General features: G+C 35.4%; 1 protein-coding gene across 5 annotated transcripts in view; it reads left to right on the top strand.

Moving 5' to 3' along the window:
* The window catches only part of MLLT10 (MLLT10 histone lysine methyltransferase DOT1L cofactor), a 123,707-nt gene that overhangs the window by 57,144 nt on the left and 48,321 nt on the right, over nucleotides 1-18,242 (top strand). For 4 of the 5 annotated variants that reach the window (XM_030241749.2, XM_030241727.2, XM_030241734.2 and 1 more), the window contains 3 exons: nucleotides 2,299-2,394; nucleotides 7,942-8,197; nucleotides 10,220-10,789. In XM_030241749.2, the coding sequence (XP_030097609.2) occupies nucleotides 2,299-2,394; nucleotides 7,942-8,197; nucleotides 10,220-10,789 (922 nt within the window). The remainder of the gene's footprint in view (nucleotides 1-2,298; nucleotides 2,395-7,941; nucleotides 8,198-10,219; nucleotides 10,790-18,242) is intronic. The other variant, XM_050971618.1, reaches the window with a different exon arrangement.

Below are 18,242 nucleotides of genomic sequence, written 5' to 3'. Positions count from 1 at the left end.
TGTAGTAAGTTTGGTAGCTTAGCACTGGTGAAGTCTTTTGTATCAACAGAACCAATGGATAGCATGGCAGTCTTGGTGTAGATGCCTCTGTATTTCCTTGATTCCTGCTTGCTTTTCTGTTAGTATGCGTAGCACTTGAGGGACTGTTACATTTAAGATGTTATTGAAAAGACTGTGCAGTGCATTTGAATCCTTCCTCTCCACAGTAGTCTTTTTTCCTTTCGAATATGTTTTCCAGGTCTAAAAAAGAGACAAACAAACAATCTCTCCTCGAGAAAAACTCAAAAGAAAACAAACACGACCTTCCTGATCTAAAGCTCCTTCAACAAGCCTATATTAGGTTTTAAAAATAAAAACTTACCTTGTGGTGTGTGCCAGTTACAACACCTGCTCACTTTATTATGAAGGGAAAAGGTCCATATTTCTATCCATGTGGCAGAGTGGAAAAAAAACCCCAGCTTCACTTGAGTGTGTAAAACCCCCAGCCCTAGAAATGCCCATCAGCTTTTTAAAGTGTACTTGTCTTTGGGTTTTAAGAAGTGTACAGGGATTAAAAGGAACTTATGTACTGTATCTAGCAAGTGTAGTTTTTCATAATATTTTGGTGCTGGTAGTTTTTTTACTCAATTTATGAACTTTCTTAGTTAAACTGTATTTCATTCCTGGCAAAATTAGTTTAGTTAAATGGATTTGGGCTGGTTAGAAACAAGGTGATCTCTTAAGTCAGTCACCTGGTATTTACAGTTCATAAAGGTAGAGATAAAAGTGTTTTGCTTTCAGCTTTGCATCTAGGTTATCAGTTAACCAATTTTACTTTACTGGAGAATTTAAAAATCCATTCTTTTACTCTCTCTCAGGCTGATTTAATGAAATAAGTTTCTGGTATTTCTTTCATTGTGACAGAAATAGAAGGTGATACTTTGTCATACCTGAATAGAGTATGCACATATTGCATCTCGTCCTGGTGCTAGGTGAGAGTGGTTGTGCAGTTGCTGTTGAACAAATAATGTTCTTTTGAAAGTTTGGACAATCATTTTGATAGTTATAGAAAGATCAGCATGGGTAGTTCTTAAGATTCAAAACAGTTACTGAGTTTTCATATGGTTGTTTAGACTTAAACATCTTATCAAGCTGCTCAATGGCATTTTTGAACCCCTTGTGTCAATCCATATGGTTGCACATTTTTTACTAGCTCTCTGTAGAAGCATTCTTCACAAATAGCTGTACATTGTGCTGTTTTGCAGAGTTTTGTGTTAGTTCAAAAAATTCCACAAATATATAATTAAAGAAATTAAATACTTGAGTGCCACTAGCTTAAAGTAACTTTCTCTCCCAGCTGCAGTTTCTTTGCATCTTCTGACACTGACTGTCTAAGTAAACCATATTACATTGCTAAGAAAAAATGACTTGTTTATGATTAGACTGGGAAAAATACTGAACTTCTGTGTTCTAAGTTTAATTGTTAGTTTTGTCAGACTCGCTATTTTTGTAAAGTATTTGTCTAAACTATTCAAACAAATACAATTTATGTCTGATTCTGTAATCCTCCAGAATTTGATTTCTGCCAGTATGAAAGACTACTGTTATACAATAAAGGCTCTGGGATAAGAAGTTATTTTCTGTCCGTTGGCACAATTATGTTCACACTGCCAATGCTTCATTCATGTTTAAGAAATAAAAATTAAAAAACTGATTACATTCTCAGCTCTTTTAGGAAGCACATTTGATTTGTATAGCTTTGATATTTTATTCAGTTCACCATGGAAAATACTTATTTAGTTTGTAAAATATGTGTCCCTTTTTTGGAAATGAAATCTAAATCAGATTTCCCATTCTTATGCATGGAGATGTCAGTAGGGGAGCCAAAGCTAAAACCTTGCATTAATTTACATTAGTATCCCAACAAAAAATACTGTGCAGGTGCAGAGATGCAGATAGATAGAAGTCTTTGGTGAAAAATGAACAAAGATCTTTGAAACAGAGGCCATGTTTCTGTTTTTATTCCAGTTTCTTTTGTTGATTAAGAGATTATTGTAAAGATGGGTTATACTAACAACAGTGCATTCATAAATGCTGGTTATTATTGAAGAATTTCAGTTGATGCACTCTGAAAACAAATATAAATACTTGATTTGCTTTATAAAATTATAAAACATTCAGAGCATTAATGTGTTTTCCAAATAGCTTAGGACATTATTGCCATATTTCTTCAGTTTTGATAACACTTGATGCAGTATAGATTGGGTTATGTTAAAGGTGAAGCTGAACTTAGTTTTTATTGTATTTTACAACTTACAGAAATATAAAGAGAAAGATAAACACAAGCAAAAATATAAGAAGCAGTCGGAGTCCTCACCATCTTTGGTGCCATCTCTTACTGTAACTACAGAAAAAGTAAGTCAACATGTTTTTTCTCTTCCAGTTCAGTTACTTATGTCAAAATTTCATGATGTAATCATTCCACTATATATACAGGAGCTTTATAATGGTATAAATTCTATAATTATCAAACACTCTTGGTATTTTTTCCTGTAATGTGAAATCCTAGAATACTTGAAGGTTTATCATATGGAAAAAGGCTGAGAGTTTTGTACTTAAATTTTGATTCAGGTGCCAGTGATACTTTAGTAAATTTTCCTTAATTTAACAACTTGAAGTTTTAGAAAGTCTTTCCTTCAAAATTCACTTGTGTATGCTGAGCTGGCACTGAATCTGTAAGCATTTAAAACCAGTAGTTATGAAATTACAGCTCACGCTTCATATACTTATCATTTGCCTTATTAGCAGGTTGTTCTGTTAGGTTCTCTGACCTTCCCTTTATCTTGGTGTGTTAGAAGATACCTAATTCCAGCAGCAACATACAGGGTTAAATAATGACAGTTCTCTTTGTACACAGCAATAATCACTTTTGCTATCCACCAATAAAATGACACTAATGTTGGTGTTACAAAGTGGGCAGTATTATTGAGAAATGGGTTTTCTGGTTTCAGAGTTGGAAAGAAAGGGTCCCATTCATGTGGAGATGTTTGACATCAGAGTAAGGGGATCATGGTTTGAGTTGAACTGTGCTTAGTATACACAGATCATCATGTAAGGTGTTGAGGCTTGTGTTAACTGTGTGTGCTTTGGTTGCTGACGTGTTGCATTCAACAAATGTGTGTTTGCATATGGTACACCAAGACCTCATCAGGACAGGGTGAAACAATTGAAATACCAACTTTCTCTGGTCTCTGGAAGTATTCTCTCAACTAGTGGTATCAATTTCAAGAATAATCTCCAAGAAAGTTAAATTTTTTGTACTTTGCATATTTCTTTATTCTCCATAGTAAGGTTATTAACTTGAGAATTCATACCTGCTAACATCTCATTATTAGGAGCTCACACTTCTGTTGAGATTCTTGTTTCTTGTTCTGCTGTATTCTCTTTGATGCTGTTGTGTCAGGTGAGATCTAGTAGTCAGTGGTTTTCTGAAACTCTCAATAACTCTCAGTTTAAAAAAATAGAGGAAAAGGTAGAATAAATTTACCACTTTGCTGGTTTGATTTAAGAGCAATTAGAGATTGCAGTCAGTGAGTGTGACAGTTTCCATTGAAATTAGGTTGTAGTATTGACTAGTCCACATGATTGGTTATTTAATTTTATTAATTTGTCCTAAACATACTCCTTTTGAGTCTGAGACAACTTCTAAAATTCAGAGCCTGTGAGAGAGGCTTTGTGGGAACTTGTATGGAAACTTCTTTAAACTTTACAACCTTTATTTAGTTTTTATACTGTGTATGATCTTATTTTTCTTGAATTACATCCCTCTTGTACTTTGATTATCTAATCATACTAAGTTTTTACAAGAAGTGATATTATTGTATATTTCTGTAAAAGTTAAAAAAATATATGGAAATATTGATTATCTTTTTCATCCTGCCTATGGGAATATGCTTTTAATGCCAAAGACACAGTCGGATTCTGTTTTTCAGCTAAGCTTATTTGAAATTGCTTTGCTAATTGCTTTTTTCTAATTACAAGGTTTACTCCTATGAGTAAAGAGATGAGCTAGAGCAGACACTAAAGTGAACAGAAAATCTCTAATTCTAGAACTTAAATTATAACCTAATTAAACTAAAACAGAATATTAATTCTGGAATTTGAATATATTCATAGCCTTTTAGTTTTCTTTATTTAATCTTTTGCTTGTGGGTTTTCTTTACCTAATCTGTTTGCTTCTTTTATTGACATTTTTTTATAGTGGTTCAAATCATCAGGAAAATTGGTGTTCAGCTTTTTATTGGTGTTTTTATTGGAAAATTGGTGTTCAGAGGTTCCTAAGTGCAATTATGTCTTTTTAAAAAGTAAAAAGTATCTACTGGATGTATGGAAGTGATTTTTTTTTTTCCTATGGCTAGTTCCTCCAGTTATTTTTTTTCCTAAGTACTTTTAACACCATTTACAGGAATTTGCTTTTCTAGATTATAAACTTGTAATGTGTTCCTCAAAACTTTTAGTAATGAAACAAGATTTATTTTTTTCCAAGATGAATATTTGGATCAGAATATTGCATTAAATGTATTCCTTTTATGTGTCCTGTTACCTGGAGTTGCTAGAATTGTTTTGAACCTGATCTCTATTTCACAGCAGTCTTTCTTTGTATTGAGTGCATGACTTTATTGTGGTATATAATTACTTCTGCTACCATAATGTTCCTGTGGATGAAACTGAAATTTGAAATGAAACTTGTTTTCCCTTTTTAAAGATGGTAAACCTTTGTAAATCCAGTGGTTGTGACCATTTATGCAGGTGATGTTTTAAAGCATGTTTTGATCTGGCTCAGTGGTTTCTTTAGGTAGAATCATGAAAGACTGCATGATAAACTCAATTTACCTTCTGTTAGTGTAGTTGAATTGCCTGCTGGTTCTGCAGAATTTCCAAGAAATTTTTCTGAGGTTCCAGCCCCTGCTTTTTTGAGAGGCACTTCTGCGCATTCCTGTAATGTTGCAGCAAATGTTGTTTAGTCTGTATCAGTAAAGTTTGAAATAAGAAATACCTGACTACTCTTAATGTAGTAGCGCTACATTTTTTCACTTTTGGGACATAGATATAGAATGTGTGAAGAAGAGCTACAATGACTTAGGAATTTGAATTCTTTGCTGCCTCTTCTTCTGCCTGCCTTCTTAGTTGGGAGGAGCCATCAGCCCTCTATTTACTCCTGGTAAAAAATTTCTGTCTCATATTTTGAGCTTTGCCTCCCTCCAGCAGTGTGGGGAGATGGTGATTGAGGATTATGGTCAGTTTGTCACTGGTTGCTCCTGCAGCTGCTTAAGGAGAAGAGTCCTCCCCCAGCTCCAGCATCCCTCCCATGGGAGACAGTCCTTCACAAACTCCTCCATCCTGAGTCCATCCCATGGGCTGCGTTTCTCCACCAACTGCTGCAACATGGATCACTTCTCCACAGGGTGCAGTCCTTCAGGCACAGCCTGCCTCCAGTGTGGATCCCCCACAGGGTCACAAGTCTTATGAGGAAACCTGCTCCAGCATGGGCTCCTTCCTCCACAGGTGTCCAGGTTACCTGCCAGGAGCCTGTTCCATGGGGTCACAGCCTCCTCTCAGGAATCCACTTGCTCTTGTGTGGGTTTCTTCCATGGGCTGCAGGTCAATCTCTGCATCCCCAGGGATCTCCGTGGGGCACAGCTGCCATTCCATGGTCTTCATGGAATTCAGGGGAATTTCAGCTCTGGTGCCTGGAGCACCTCTTCCTTCTCTTTCTTCACTGACCTTGGTGTCTGTGGAGTTGACTCTCTCACCTGTTCTTGGTCCTTCTCTGGCTGCAGTTACATCTGCCCAATAATCCTTTTTTTGTTTTTCCTTCTTCAGTATGTTGTCACAGAGGTGTTAGCACGATTTCTGATGGGCTCAGTCCTAGCCAACGTTGGGTCAGTTCTGAAGCCACCTGGAATTGGCTCTCCTGGACATGGAAGATGCCTCTGGCAGCTTCTCACAGAAGCCTCCCCTATAGCCACCCCCCCCCCCCCCCCCAAAACCTGGCCATGCAAACCCAGTGCTGGTTTGGGGGGTTTTTTTGGTTTGGTTGCTTTTTGCTCGGACTCTGCTCTTACCATCTGGCATTTTTGTGGAGAATTACCTGCCATGGTCCTTACCCTCTCTGTGCAAGGGTACTGTCTTACACATCTGTACAGGGCTAAAGGCCACTCAAACCTTGGCACATACTATGTGTACCAAGACTGATTATTGCATGTTTACCATAAATCCCCAGAAGTTTTAAGACTTGCTGCAGATGGATGGTGTAGCTCTTCAGGGTGTACAGAGTGATAGATGGAGAATGTAAAAATGACTGTAGCTCTCTGTGCTTAGGATATATTTCATCATGTGTGTTAGTGTTTATGATTCTCAGAGTAAGCATGTAGATTTCAGTACACCTTATAGTACCTTCTGAAATGCAAATAGCTGTGGGAGCAAAATTTTCCAAAGCAGAACTGTGTTGTGCATGCATATTCTTCAAAATCTGCCAGGAGTGGGATTCAGACTTGCAGTCAAACCAAATCACAGCCCAGTGTTTGCAAATTAATGCCTACTTGTCATTACTTGGCCTGGTATGCAAATAGATTGAAGTATTTGCTTTCCTCAAAGCTTGTATATTTAGTTGTCTTCTGTCATATGAAACTGAAAAGTAAGGTTTATGTAAATGTCTTATCTATTTTAGTAAAATATGGAAAACTTTGTACAGCTGCTATACAAAGCTTTCTGTAAAGATGAAGAAACATTCTGGTGGAGGCCTAAATTTAGCAAGCATCCCACTTGGGGCAGGGAAAATGTGTGTATATGCTCAATTTTAAGAGACACGTGTTTGTGTGGTCTTTAATGGAGATAACTGTAGATACTATTTTGAATTTATTCTCTAAAGAACTGAAAAATAAACAAGCTCTTTTTGAACAGATGAGTAGTTTCTAGGTTTGATCTATATATTTTTAAAGAAGTCGTTTTACTAGGTGTCTTGAGTATAAATAACAGTAGATTTTTTTTTCTTTTTCCTGATTTTGCTTTCATTTTCTTTCTTATGTTATTAAAATTCTGTTACCACAACTCTACATTTTTTTCAGTTGTGAGAACAATAATATTCCCTTGTATGGTTTCCTAATGTTGTACATGCAGTTTCCCTGCCCACCTAATTACTTTCTGTGAAACCTCTTTTGATAATTGTTCACCAAAAGGAACAATTCTGGTAAAATTTACCAGACAAATAATGGACCTAAAGATAAAATTTTTGAAAGCCCTGTGGAGAGTGTATGGGTGTAGGAAAAGGGCTTGAAATCTTGGGGGTGGATAGGGGTTACATTGGGCACTCAAGAGTGTTTTTGTACCTGTCAGAGAGCGGGTTTGAAGTGTGTCTTGGTCAGCTGTCTCATGTGTCTTCTTTACTTGGTGTTTCTTAAGGAATTGGATGAATGGGGGATGGTTCACATGCCAGAGAGCTGATTTTGGTTTGGTGTTGAGGCTATAAAGTCTTAAAAATCCAAGTTCTTAGGTTTTGACACCTTGAACAGTTTCACTGCTGATGGAACATTTCCAGTTTAACAAAAAAGGCATAAAATTGTATGTTCAAAAAAGCATTAAAAGTTTATTTTATAATTCTAAATTTTAAGCATTAAATAACAATATCCTATAAAGACCATACCCATGAGATTTTTCCATTTACCACAGTGAAGTAAAAATTTCAAAGTCAGTGTGCATTTTTTTGCAAAAAATGATGTTTTATGTACTTCAGTTTTTGGCTGAGAATCTTCAGAGTTCAGCTGCTGTAATTCCTGCTGTTTCTAGTTACAGTAGTACTTGTACACTTCTGTGTTCATTTAAAAGAATGAGGTCCTTTAAACAGTTGTTGGGGTTTTTTGTGTGACTTGTTTCTTTAATTTCTTTTCTCTTTTAAAATGCCAGACATACACAAGCACTAGCAACAACTCCATGTCAGGCTCCTTGAAGCGGCTGGAAGATACCTCAGCTCGATTTACAAATGCAAATTTCCAGGAAGTTCCTACACATGTTTCAAGTGGAAAAGATTCTTCAGAGGCTAGAGGGTCAGAGAGCAAAGGGAAGAAATCTGCAGGTCACAGCTCAGGTCAGAGGGGAAGAAAGCCTGGTGCTGGAAGAAATCCAGGAACAACTGTGACTGCAGCTAGCCCTTTTCCGCAAGGTACTGATTGTTAAGCAGTAATACAACTTCTGCTTTGACATGAATTAGAAATTTTTTGTATGCAGAACTTGAAAAGTAATCTTTTATCTTCAATACTGAGAATGTTATTTCACTTTAGGGGAAAACCCATCTCTTTTCAGGGTAAAAATGTTGCTATAACATGAAGAAGGTTGTACATTTTTAAAAGGCAGAACTGATGCTTTTGGACTGTTAAGGTTTTCTCTTTAGCTGCAAACAGAAGTGTCTTTATGTGCCAGAAAGTTAATCTGGAGTAAACTTTAATATGAGTTTGAGTCTAGAGGTCTTGGCTCTTTAAGAGAGTAATACTGACGTTTTTTAGTCAGTGCACTGGCTAAAGAACAGTACTGGACTACCTAATGCATAGAATGCATTGGCATCTCAATAATTTTTCAAGATGCAGATATTGAAAGTCTACCATTTCCTTCAGAGTGAAAGACCATTCTACCTAATTGTTTTGTCATTGAAATATATGAACAGAAGGTATGTAAAAAGTATGTAAGGTTTATTTACCATAGGTAGTACAAAATATGTTACTTTTTGAGCTTGCTAAAACCCATTATATGCACTATGAACACTTCTTAAAAGCAAATTTTATTATGGCATCTTCATCGGAGATGAAAAATGATTAAAAAAATTAAAAGGTTTTTTAAAAAAATTCCTTAATTATTAAAACATGTTATTTGGAAACACAACACACTGGGTCTTCTGTAAAGTAATTTTTAGTAATTTTCACTGCGGTATGTAGTAGTTGACTGTTGTTTATGCTTTGTGGTTGTGATTTTCCTTTTGAGTTATTTATGCAGTGAACACTTGAAAATTTGTCTAGAGCTCTTTCTATATTTCAGGGTTTTTTTCTTGAAAGAAGAGGAAGTTTTTTTTTGTTTAAATTCTCAAAACTTTGAAAATTGCCTTCTGGAATTCCTCATTTAAAGTAAAGTCTTACTGCAGATTGCAAAATAGATCTTTATTATGTGCATGCATTTTCTTCTGGGCTGCATTAAGTGAAGTTGATATAACTTATTTAAAACACAAAACAATGATATTTTAATTTTTAAAATTAGCTGTATTTGTGTAAATTTTGTTTTAAATGGAATTCTTAACAATGTTGAGTGGAGTGCTAATGATAAAACACTAGTTTTTAAAGGACATGTCTTTTTTTATACCTAATGACATAGTTAGGAATATTTTCTTGATGTTGTCATCAGTCTGAATTCCGTGAAACATACCCACAGACACCCATCTGTATAAAACCAGTGAATTTTAGTGCAAGTGGATGTTTGTATTTCCCAAGAGTGCTTCTTTTTCTGCCTTGAATGCAGTAATACAGTGATGAAATGACTGCATTCCACGTACTGAAGAAGGAATGTAATTCTATTACACAGAAGATCTTTATGGTTCTGTGACGGCACTAAAGAAGTCTTAAAATGCCAATTTCATACACTGTTTTTCACTTTCTCTCTTATGCTTTTGAAAAATATGTCTTCTATGGAACTCCTCCTCGGCTGGGGAGAATTAAACCCAATTGTTGTTGTTCCCTTGACCTGTGTCAGACTCTTGATTTTAGGCAGAATGGTAAGGAAGATTGTAGGCATAGTGTATATGTGATCATAGCACATTTCTATCTGCTTTCTTTTTATATAGCTGTATGTTCAAAAAAACCTGCTCCAATTTGCACCAAGTGTTTGTTATGGCTTCAAAACATGATGGATGTTAAAGGTGCCTAAGCAACAAAATTGTTATTCTTCTTTTATTCATTTTCACCTTGTTTGTGCCCCAGATGCAAATTTGAATCTCAGACAGGAATCTGAGAATCATATCCAGCAAAGTGAAGATCAGCATGAGAACCAATCCAATGAGTTATTTAAAGAATTCTTTAGCTCTTGGTAAAGCTTTTTGTAAAGTCCTTTCACATAAAATTTTTTTATTTTAAGATCATAATACTTCCCATTGGTTTTCATTGACTACAGGGAAAAACATAATTGTACTTCTTTCTCTTTCTAGGAAGCTTTTTGGGCACTCCTGGGAGCATAAAGTCATCTTCTGGAAGTTCAGTTCAGTCTCCCCAAGATTTTTTGAGTTTTACAGACACAGATCTGCGAAGTGACAGTTTCACACATTCTCAACAGGCTTCATCAACCAAAGATGTACATAAAGGAGAGGCTGGGAGCCAAGAGGGAGGAGCCAATTGTTTCACTTCCTTAATTGGTCTCCCTTCATCGTCAACAGCTGTTCCCCAGTCTAAAAACTTTGACAGCTCACCTGGAGACATAAGTAATTCAAGCCTTACTTCTACAGCATACAAACGAGCTCCAACTTCTGGACTAGAAGAAGAAACTGTAACAGAGAAGAAACGGAAAGGAAATAAGCAAAGTAAACATGGGCCTGGTAGACCTAAAGGAAATAAAAGTCAAGAAAGTCTTTCCCATCATTCAGTTTCTTCTGCTTCCCCAACTTCATCTGTGGCATCTGCTGCAGGAAGTGTGACAAGCTCTGGTCTTCAAAAATCTCCAACTTTGCTCAGGAATGGAAGTTTACAAAGTCTTAGTGTTGGTTCATCTCCAGTGGGTTCAGGTAGGCATTTATTGGATTTGGGTTTTTTTACCTCAAAATATGTTTTTATTATTTTAGCTATAATTCTGAGTATGCTTTTCAGGAACATAGTATCATATAAAGTATCTTGAAAAATCACACTGGGGGAAAAAGGACTGTTGGAGAAGTAAGTTTTGTTCCACGTATAGGTGCCACTGTGCAGTTGGTGGCTGTAGTAGATGGACCTGTGTATTGACCTAGAGGCTAGATAAATGCTGGTTTTGAAGCTGTAGGGGGAAAAGTTGCGTGTAATTAGGTTCATTGAAAATTATGTGTGGCAGGTTTAGCTAAAAAAAAAAAAAGATAGTTAGAATGGACTTTATTGTCTGTGTGTTCTGTTACACAGAGAAAACAAAATTGATACTTACGTATGTCAGCTTTGCTGAATGCACCCCTCAGTTCCATTTCCCCAATTTAGCTTAACTGAAAATCAAAATATCTACATGGAGATGACCAGTTTAAACATGTAAAATTATATTCTGAGTCTGGACTCCTGTGCAGCTGGATGACATTTTCATATTCTGTGTGCTGTTTAGCAATTGAAATTGGCTGGTTTGTTCTTCCTCTGTTCTAAATGTTATGCGCATCTGGAGCTGTGAGAGGCTTTCTGTTTCCAGTAAACCTGTGTGTGGAATGGCCTGGCAGGATACTCTTATTTGCCAAAGTCTTTGTTGCTCTGAAGTTTCTTTCAAAGCTCTTGTGATGTAAAAAATAACAAATTACCTCACTTCTGAAACTTCAAAATTTTGTCCTTTTTTAATTTTTTTTTTCTTAAATTTTCTTTTTCTTAATTTTTCTCATTTGGGGGAAGAGAAAAATGGAGCTTGAATACTTGCTTCTGGGGAGGGTTTTATGCTATTTGTATTGTATGCTTTCACTCTATAAGCAGGAGATATTTTTAAAAAATACATAGTTCAGGGGAAGAACCCCTGTATTTCTTTCAGAACAAGGCAGGTACTTAAAAACTTGATGTTAAAGCCACATTGTTTTAAAGCAGTTAGATACAAATGATTATTTTTATTATGCGTTATAATGGCAATAGCAGTAGCAACTTTATTTAAAAATACTTTTCCTATATTAAAATCAATGGAGAGAAATGGCATATTACAAAACTTCATAGCTCGCTATTTAGCTTTCTGTTTAAAATACAGTTTTAAGAATATGTTTACCTCTTATCAGTTACAAACAGTGAGCATCTAACAGATTCATATCAGTGTTCTATTACAGTATGGGCTTTCTTTATTCCTTTATGATCTCTTTGAGTGGGATTATGTATTGTTGTAGTTGGGGTAGGAGATAGAAGTACAAGGTCTTGGTTTGAAGTGAATGACCCACATTTCCCCTCTTATATTTATCATAGAATATTCTGCTCTCGTCAGCTCCTTGAACAGACTTTTCCCTGTCCAGATCCATTCTTGCTTCCTTTGTCCTCTTCATTACATCTCTTCCATCTAGAAAATGCCAGTGATAATGTTAAACTCTTTGTAAATAAATACACAGATGGAAATACCGTGCCTGGTTTATTACTTCTATCGTGATATTCAACCTATAGTTTCACATCTATTAAGTATACTTAGATTCTTGGTGGCCAGCATTAGACCTGTCCTCTAAAACAGTGGTATTTTCTGAGGATGTCAAAGAACATGGATATGAATAAAGAACAAACAAAATTCATAAACAAAATCACCCTAACAAAACCAAGAAAACCCAGAAATATAAAAACAAATGGGATTGTCTTTGGGCATGGCCTCTAAATTTGTCCAGAACCTTCTGCTTGAATCACAGCTTATTTTGTAATGTACTCTTCTCCCTCATCTCCTGTTTTCCTTACGGTTGTAGTGCACTCTCCTTGCTTCATCATAAGCATTTTTTGGTTTAGCACCCCAATAATCCAATATATAACAATTTTTTGTGTTGTAATGAAGAAGGACATATGAGTGTTACCAGTAATATCAGAAACATGTGTTTTCTCAGGAGTAATATGCTCGTGTTTCTGTTTTCAATGTGCCCACTGCATTGTCGAGAAACAAGGTCTGACAAGTGAATCTAAATTATTTGATCCAAGCCCCCAGATAAGATTTTATGTTATGTAAATGTAGTGAATGAAAACACAGAGAACTCAAGTCAAAAAGTTTTTATTGCCTCTTACTTGGAATTACCTGGATACCTCAAAGAAGCCGAATCAGGAATGAGCTAGACCATACTAAATAAAACTTCAGAGGCACTTTTGCAAGAATCTCCTCTTTTTTTAAATAGTCTTTCTAACAGCAGCTATCTAAAGCTATCATTCTCTATTTTCTGAAGAGTACTTGCTGAGATCCATAAAAATTTTGAAAAACATGACTTCACAGATTTATGATAATTGTGTCCGTAATTAATGTTCATATGAGATAAAGTGTGAAGGGAAGCTTATTTTATAAGGTAGCACAGATTCATCATGAGCTATTTTTACATAATTAGATGTCTTCCCAAAAAGTTTTATTCGGAGTATGTTCAGCTAATTTTGTAGAAATACTTGTCATTTCCAAAGTTATCCAGTCCAAAGGGCTTCTCTTCTCCTGGTTAATAACAGAAATGTACATGAATATTGGTATAATATAAGGACATGTCACGCTGTTACAACACATACACTCAGGTTGTGTTTGCCATGCAGCAGATCTGATGTGTTCAAGGTTAAACTTAAATGTTCAGTCTTTATGCTCTCTGTTATTTTTTGTGAAATGTATTTTTAACCGGACAGGAAGCATTTTTTGCATTACTTTAACGCTGTATTCACAGGAAAAAAATGAACTGCTAAAAAATGAAATAAAATTTAAATTGGTAGGGTGATAATGGAATTTTTGCAGTAAATCAACATTTTGCTAATACCTTCTTAAAAAAAAACCCCACCAAAGTTCTTTAGATATAAGCTCATTTACAAACCATGCTTGTCTTTTTTTTTGAGAATTCACAAGCAATTTAAGTTTATTGTCTAAAAAGGTCTAAGTTATTGGAAGAGTTACATAAAGCTGATAATGGTTCACCCCAAATAGGGTTGGTCTTTGAGTGATTTCAGGATCTGAATCTTTTAATAGGGGAAAGTGTTGATTTCATCTGAACTCAGCTATTTTACAGAGCTTTCTAAATTTCCAAGTCAAAGCTGTCCAATCTGTATTCTCAGGATTAAGTTCATTCTCAGAATCCTTCTAAGGAATAATATTTAAAGATTTCTAGTCTAGTATTGTAAAGCATTGAGAGCTTGTGTCCCTCGGCAACAGGAAAAAGAACATTTTGTGTGATGTACAGTACCTTCTGACATTTGTGGGATAATGCAGCAATGTAAAATGGAAAGAATCAAGTATCAGAAGTTGTCTGAAATTTTGTTTCATGGTAGATAAGGTTCTTGTGCAGTTGTCTTAGTTGTCTTCTAAGTTCAGCTTGTATACTTGCTGCTGAATTCTTGCAGTGCTTCTGGCACTTCTCTGTCTTTCCTGGTTCTGCTCTTGATTTCAAATGTACAACAGATTGTGTAGTATCAACTTCAGTAGCTGAGGACTTCAGGGGATTATTTGCTTCAATATTTTAATTTCTGTAAAATTGATTTTATGTCGTTACATGTACTGTAAACCCTAAAAAATCTTACAATTTTTTTTCTTTAAGAAGACTGGAAAAGATTAAATTACCAAGTGGGCCCAAAATGGTTAGCCCTTTGTTTCAGCACCCTTACTGTGTCCATCTTCTGGAATTCCTTTGTCCTGACTGAGGTGAAATTAGAATTTCTCTTTCTACATTTTTATCTCTGTATCATATATATTCTGCCCTTAGCCAACTTTCAGTGTGCTGTGGTTGGTGACACTAGACACTTTTTGGAATAAAAGACTCATCCAAACCCAGTATTGTATTTTATTAAAGCAGTATTTCAAATTCTGAGAAACTGTTAATGTTTTTGGTGCAGGTCCTTCTGAGTTGATCTTGTCTTGTGCAGTCAAGTTTCAACTTTGTATATGAGTTTGCTAAATGCTTCAGATTAGTTCCATGTATTTTTTTTTCTCTTTTCCCATCTGATTCAAGCAGTACTGAAATCTTTGTCAGTGTTACACAGGTTATGCTGTGCAAGATCATTGTACTGTTAAGCTCATTGTTGCACTGATGACAGGTGAGTTTCAAAGCAGAAGAGTAACTTGAAATTATTCTCATTGAGATACAAAGTCCCTCAGTACTTATGTTGAATCTTCATGATGCTGTGTTTAAAGTTTGACTTAGTAGCTGAATCTACTAAGAGAAGGAGTTTAGGAAAAAATATTCTGAAACAGTTTGAGCTATTATGTTTATCTGCAAAAGTGCACGAAAGTAGAAGTCTTGGTGCATTAAAAAGCCTATTTGTATTCAGAGTAGATAGACTATAAAGAAGAACTCTATACTAATTGATATTAATAGATACTAATGGCATTTAAGGACTAAGCAAATGGTATAGAAAGCACACAAGGCAAAATCAATGCTTGGAGAATTTCATTCTTCATATTTGAGACTGAACAGAAGTGGTGTTGAGATTGGTGAATAGTGTACAAGATTAAAATGTTAAAATTGGTGATTGTTGGTGTAGAAAACATGGAGATGTTCATCAGGTAACAGGGAGGAAATCACATGAGGAAGTAGCTTATGAAAATGGGGATTATTATGAAATACATCCACGTTCTTGAGTAAAACAGTTGTTATCAGCAGCTACAGCCAGAAGTATTGACATTTCCTAATGATGAATACCTTGTACTTCCATGCTTTTAGACTGTCAGTGTTAAATTTCAGTGAGTCTTTAAAACTCATGAAGTTATAAGAGAGACTGACAAGTAGTTAATGTTAGGCAATTAGGATGTGTCTGACAGAAGAAAGGAAGATTTTAAGACGTACAAAGGTGTAATGATTAGTGGTGGATATTGAGAGTTATGGAAGATTAACTTATTAGATATTATTGGATTTTATTTATTTTTTTATTTTATTTTTTCCACTTACTGGATTTTATTTCCTAATTTTTAATAGAAGTGGCATAGTAGGTGTCTACATTTCAATTGATACAGCATGACATTTTAAATAAACACTTGTAATGCTAGGAAGTCAGCAAATCCTTCCATTAACTGTAATTATTAGGTAAGTTTCAATTTTATTTTGTTCATAGAATTATTAAACCAGTGTATACTTCGTTTTGTTATTTTCCCTTTTGCTCAGTTGGTCAGAGCATGGTGCTCTTAACATCAAGGTCACAGCTTAGATCCTCAGGTCACCGAAGGGTTGGACTCAGCAATCTTTGTGGGTCCCTTCCAATTCAGAATAGTCTGTGAAATCTATTGGAAAATGCTGCAATTTTTGAGAAAGTCTGGTTATGAGGACAGGGTAAAATGAATCTCTTGGTCGGCAGTACAAACTAAGAGTTATGTTGGTAGAGCTAAAGTAGAAGATTATCTTAGAAAGATGGATGTGTACTTGCAGGATAAGGATGGCCTTCTGGGGAAAGAAGGACTGTAGAGAAAAAGGATAAAGGTGATTAATCAGTTGGGCTTGAGTTTGCAGTGCTGAGCTGTGTTTAAAAATGTTTTAATGCATAAACAAGCAAGCTAATGGGAAAGGCAGCTCTGCGTTTAGAGTGTGTCTGGTCTTTGAATACTCCGTATGGTTCTGCAGTTTGCTCTGTGTAAAGAAAAGAGCTACGAGAAGGATTCAATGACTGGAAAAAGCACATTATTGGAGAATAGCTAAGGAGTGAGTTTATCAGACATGGATATCATATAAGGAACTGAAGACTGGTACAATGATCCTTAACCTAACAAAAAAGTAAAACATCATCAAGTGAGAGAAAGTAATAGTTGAACAAATTTCAGTTCTGAAAATGTATTTTCTAGAAGATACAGTTTAGTCAAACATACATACTTGATATGCAGGGGCAGGAGTTCTAGAGGTAAGAAGTCAGTGTGCTTGCAAAGATTCTTGTTTGGTCCTTACCTGTGAACCAAATTCTGTGCTGTAATTTCTCTTTGATTTTTAAAAGAAAATGTAGCATACTGCATCTGTTTAGCATATAAAATAGTTAGTAAATGGGCAAATAATGCATTTCAAAATACAGTAGTTAGTAGTAAACTTTCAGGCAGCATGGGTCTGCTAGAATTAGTTCCCAGCATAGTATGTTCTATGCTTTTATCAGAGATGGAGAAGTTAAGTCATCTTTGCTGCTTGCTCTGAAGGTTCAGGGTGGTTTCTGAAAATGTATGTTGTAAAAAATGTACTTGGATGTAATAAATAAGAATTTCTTAATTAAGAAGGCTGTGGGAAAAAATACTGAACAATGAACCTTCTAACAGAGATGTGTTTTAAAAACAGTTCTGAAAAACTTCTGAATAATGATGGAGAACTGGATATTATTATACTTTAGGGGGAAAAAAAAGGCTATTATCATCACTGTGACACTCATTTCAAGAAGGGATAGAAAAATTACATCACAATTAATTGAAATTACTCCACATATGTTGCAGGTAGCGAAGTACTATATTTATTTATGGTGCTAATTTCCTCCTAAAATATGACTGTGAATACGAAAGTTGAGAAGAGGCATACAATGATTGATATATTTAAAACATGCTTTCAAAGAGTCTGAAGCTCTTTGCTAGACTGGAATATCTTGAATTTGAGAATATTTCAATTTACAAAAACGTTTAGAAGCATGATCATAATTGTTATGCAAAGAGAAGTACTCTTCCTGGTCAAGATTTTTTTGGTAATTGGGTACTGGTAATTGCCGTTTCCTGGTTTGTTAGTTGGTTTTTTGGTGTGGTTGATTGTTGTTGTTGTTGTTTTAAGTTAATGGAAAAGTACAGTATAGTGCTTAATTGGATGGGCTGCTGAAAACAAATGTTCAGCCTGTTCCACTCTTGAAGTCTCCAAGCTGCCTGACTTTCCATGGAAGGACTGTTTTGTGCATGAGATGCAAATCAGCTGCCCTCTGAGTGTTGCAAGACCAGAAGCTCTTGGAAAATGGCTTTGAAACAAAACTTGATTTAAAGCAAGGCAAAGTTTTCCTTTCACAAAAAATTACAAATTTTTTGGTTTTGAGTGAAAACAGATGGAAGGGCATTCTGAAGTGAAAAAATAATGGCCCAGGGAAGGGAAGCTCTAATAACTGGGATAGAGCTTCCATGTCAAGCTGCTAAGGCCTGCTAATTTCAGAGAAGATCTTGGCAGCTGTGGAAATTACATGACTAGTTAATTGTTGTATGAGAATGTGTTTCTCAGGTTAAAATAGAAATTTTGAAGATTATATAATAAAACTAGGTTCCAGAAATTATGGTGAGTCTGGGCATTAGCTTCTATTTAAATTTCAAAATATGTCATTATTTATTTATTTTTTATACTCTGACAGTCAACAGCAAATAGTATATTTAAGTTGTGAACTTAAAGTTTCTTAAATGTATTA

This window comes from Serinus canaria, chromosome 2 (assembly GCF_022539315.1).
Source record: "Serinus canaria isolate serCan28SL12 chromosome 2, serCan2020, whole genome shotgun sequence".
Classification (NCBI taxonomy): Eukaryota; Metazoa; Chordata; class Aves; order Passeriformes; family Fringillidae; genus Serinus; species Serinus canaria.
Note: the sequence above shows the minus strand (reverse complement) of the source record. Positions and strands in the feature narration are given on the sequence as shown.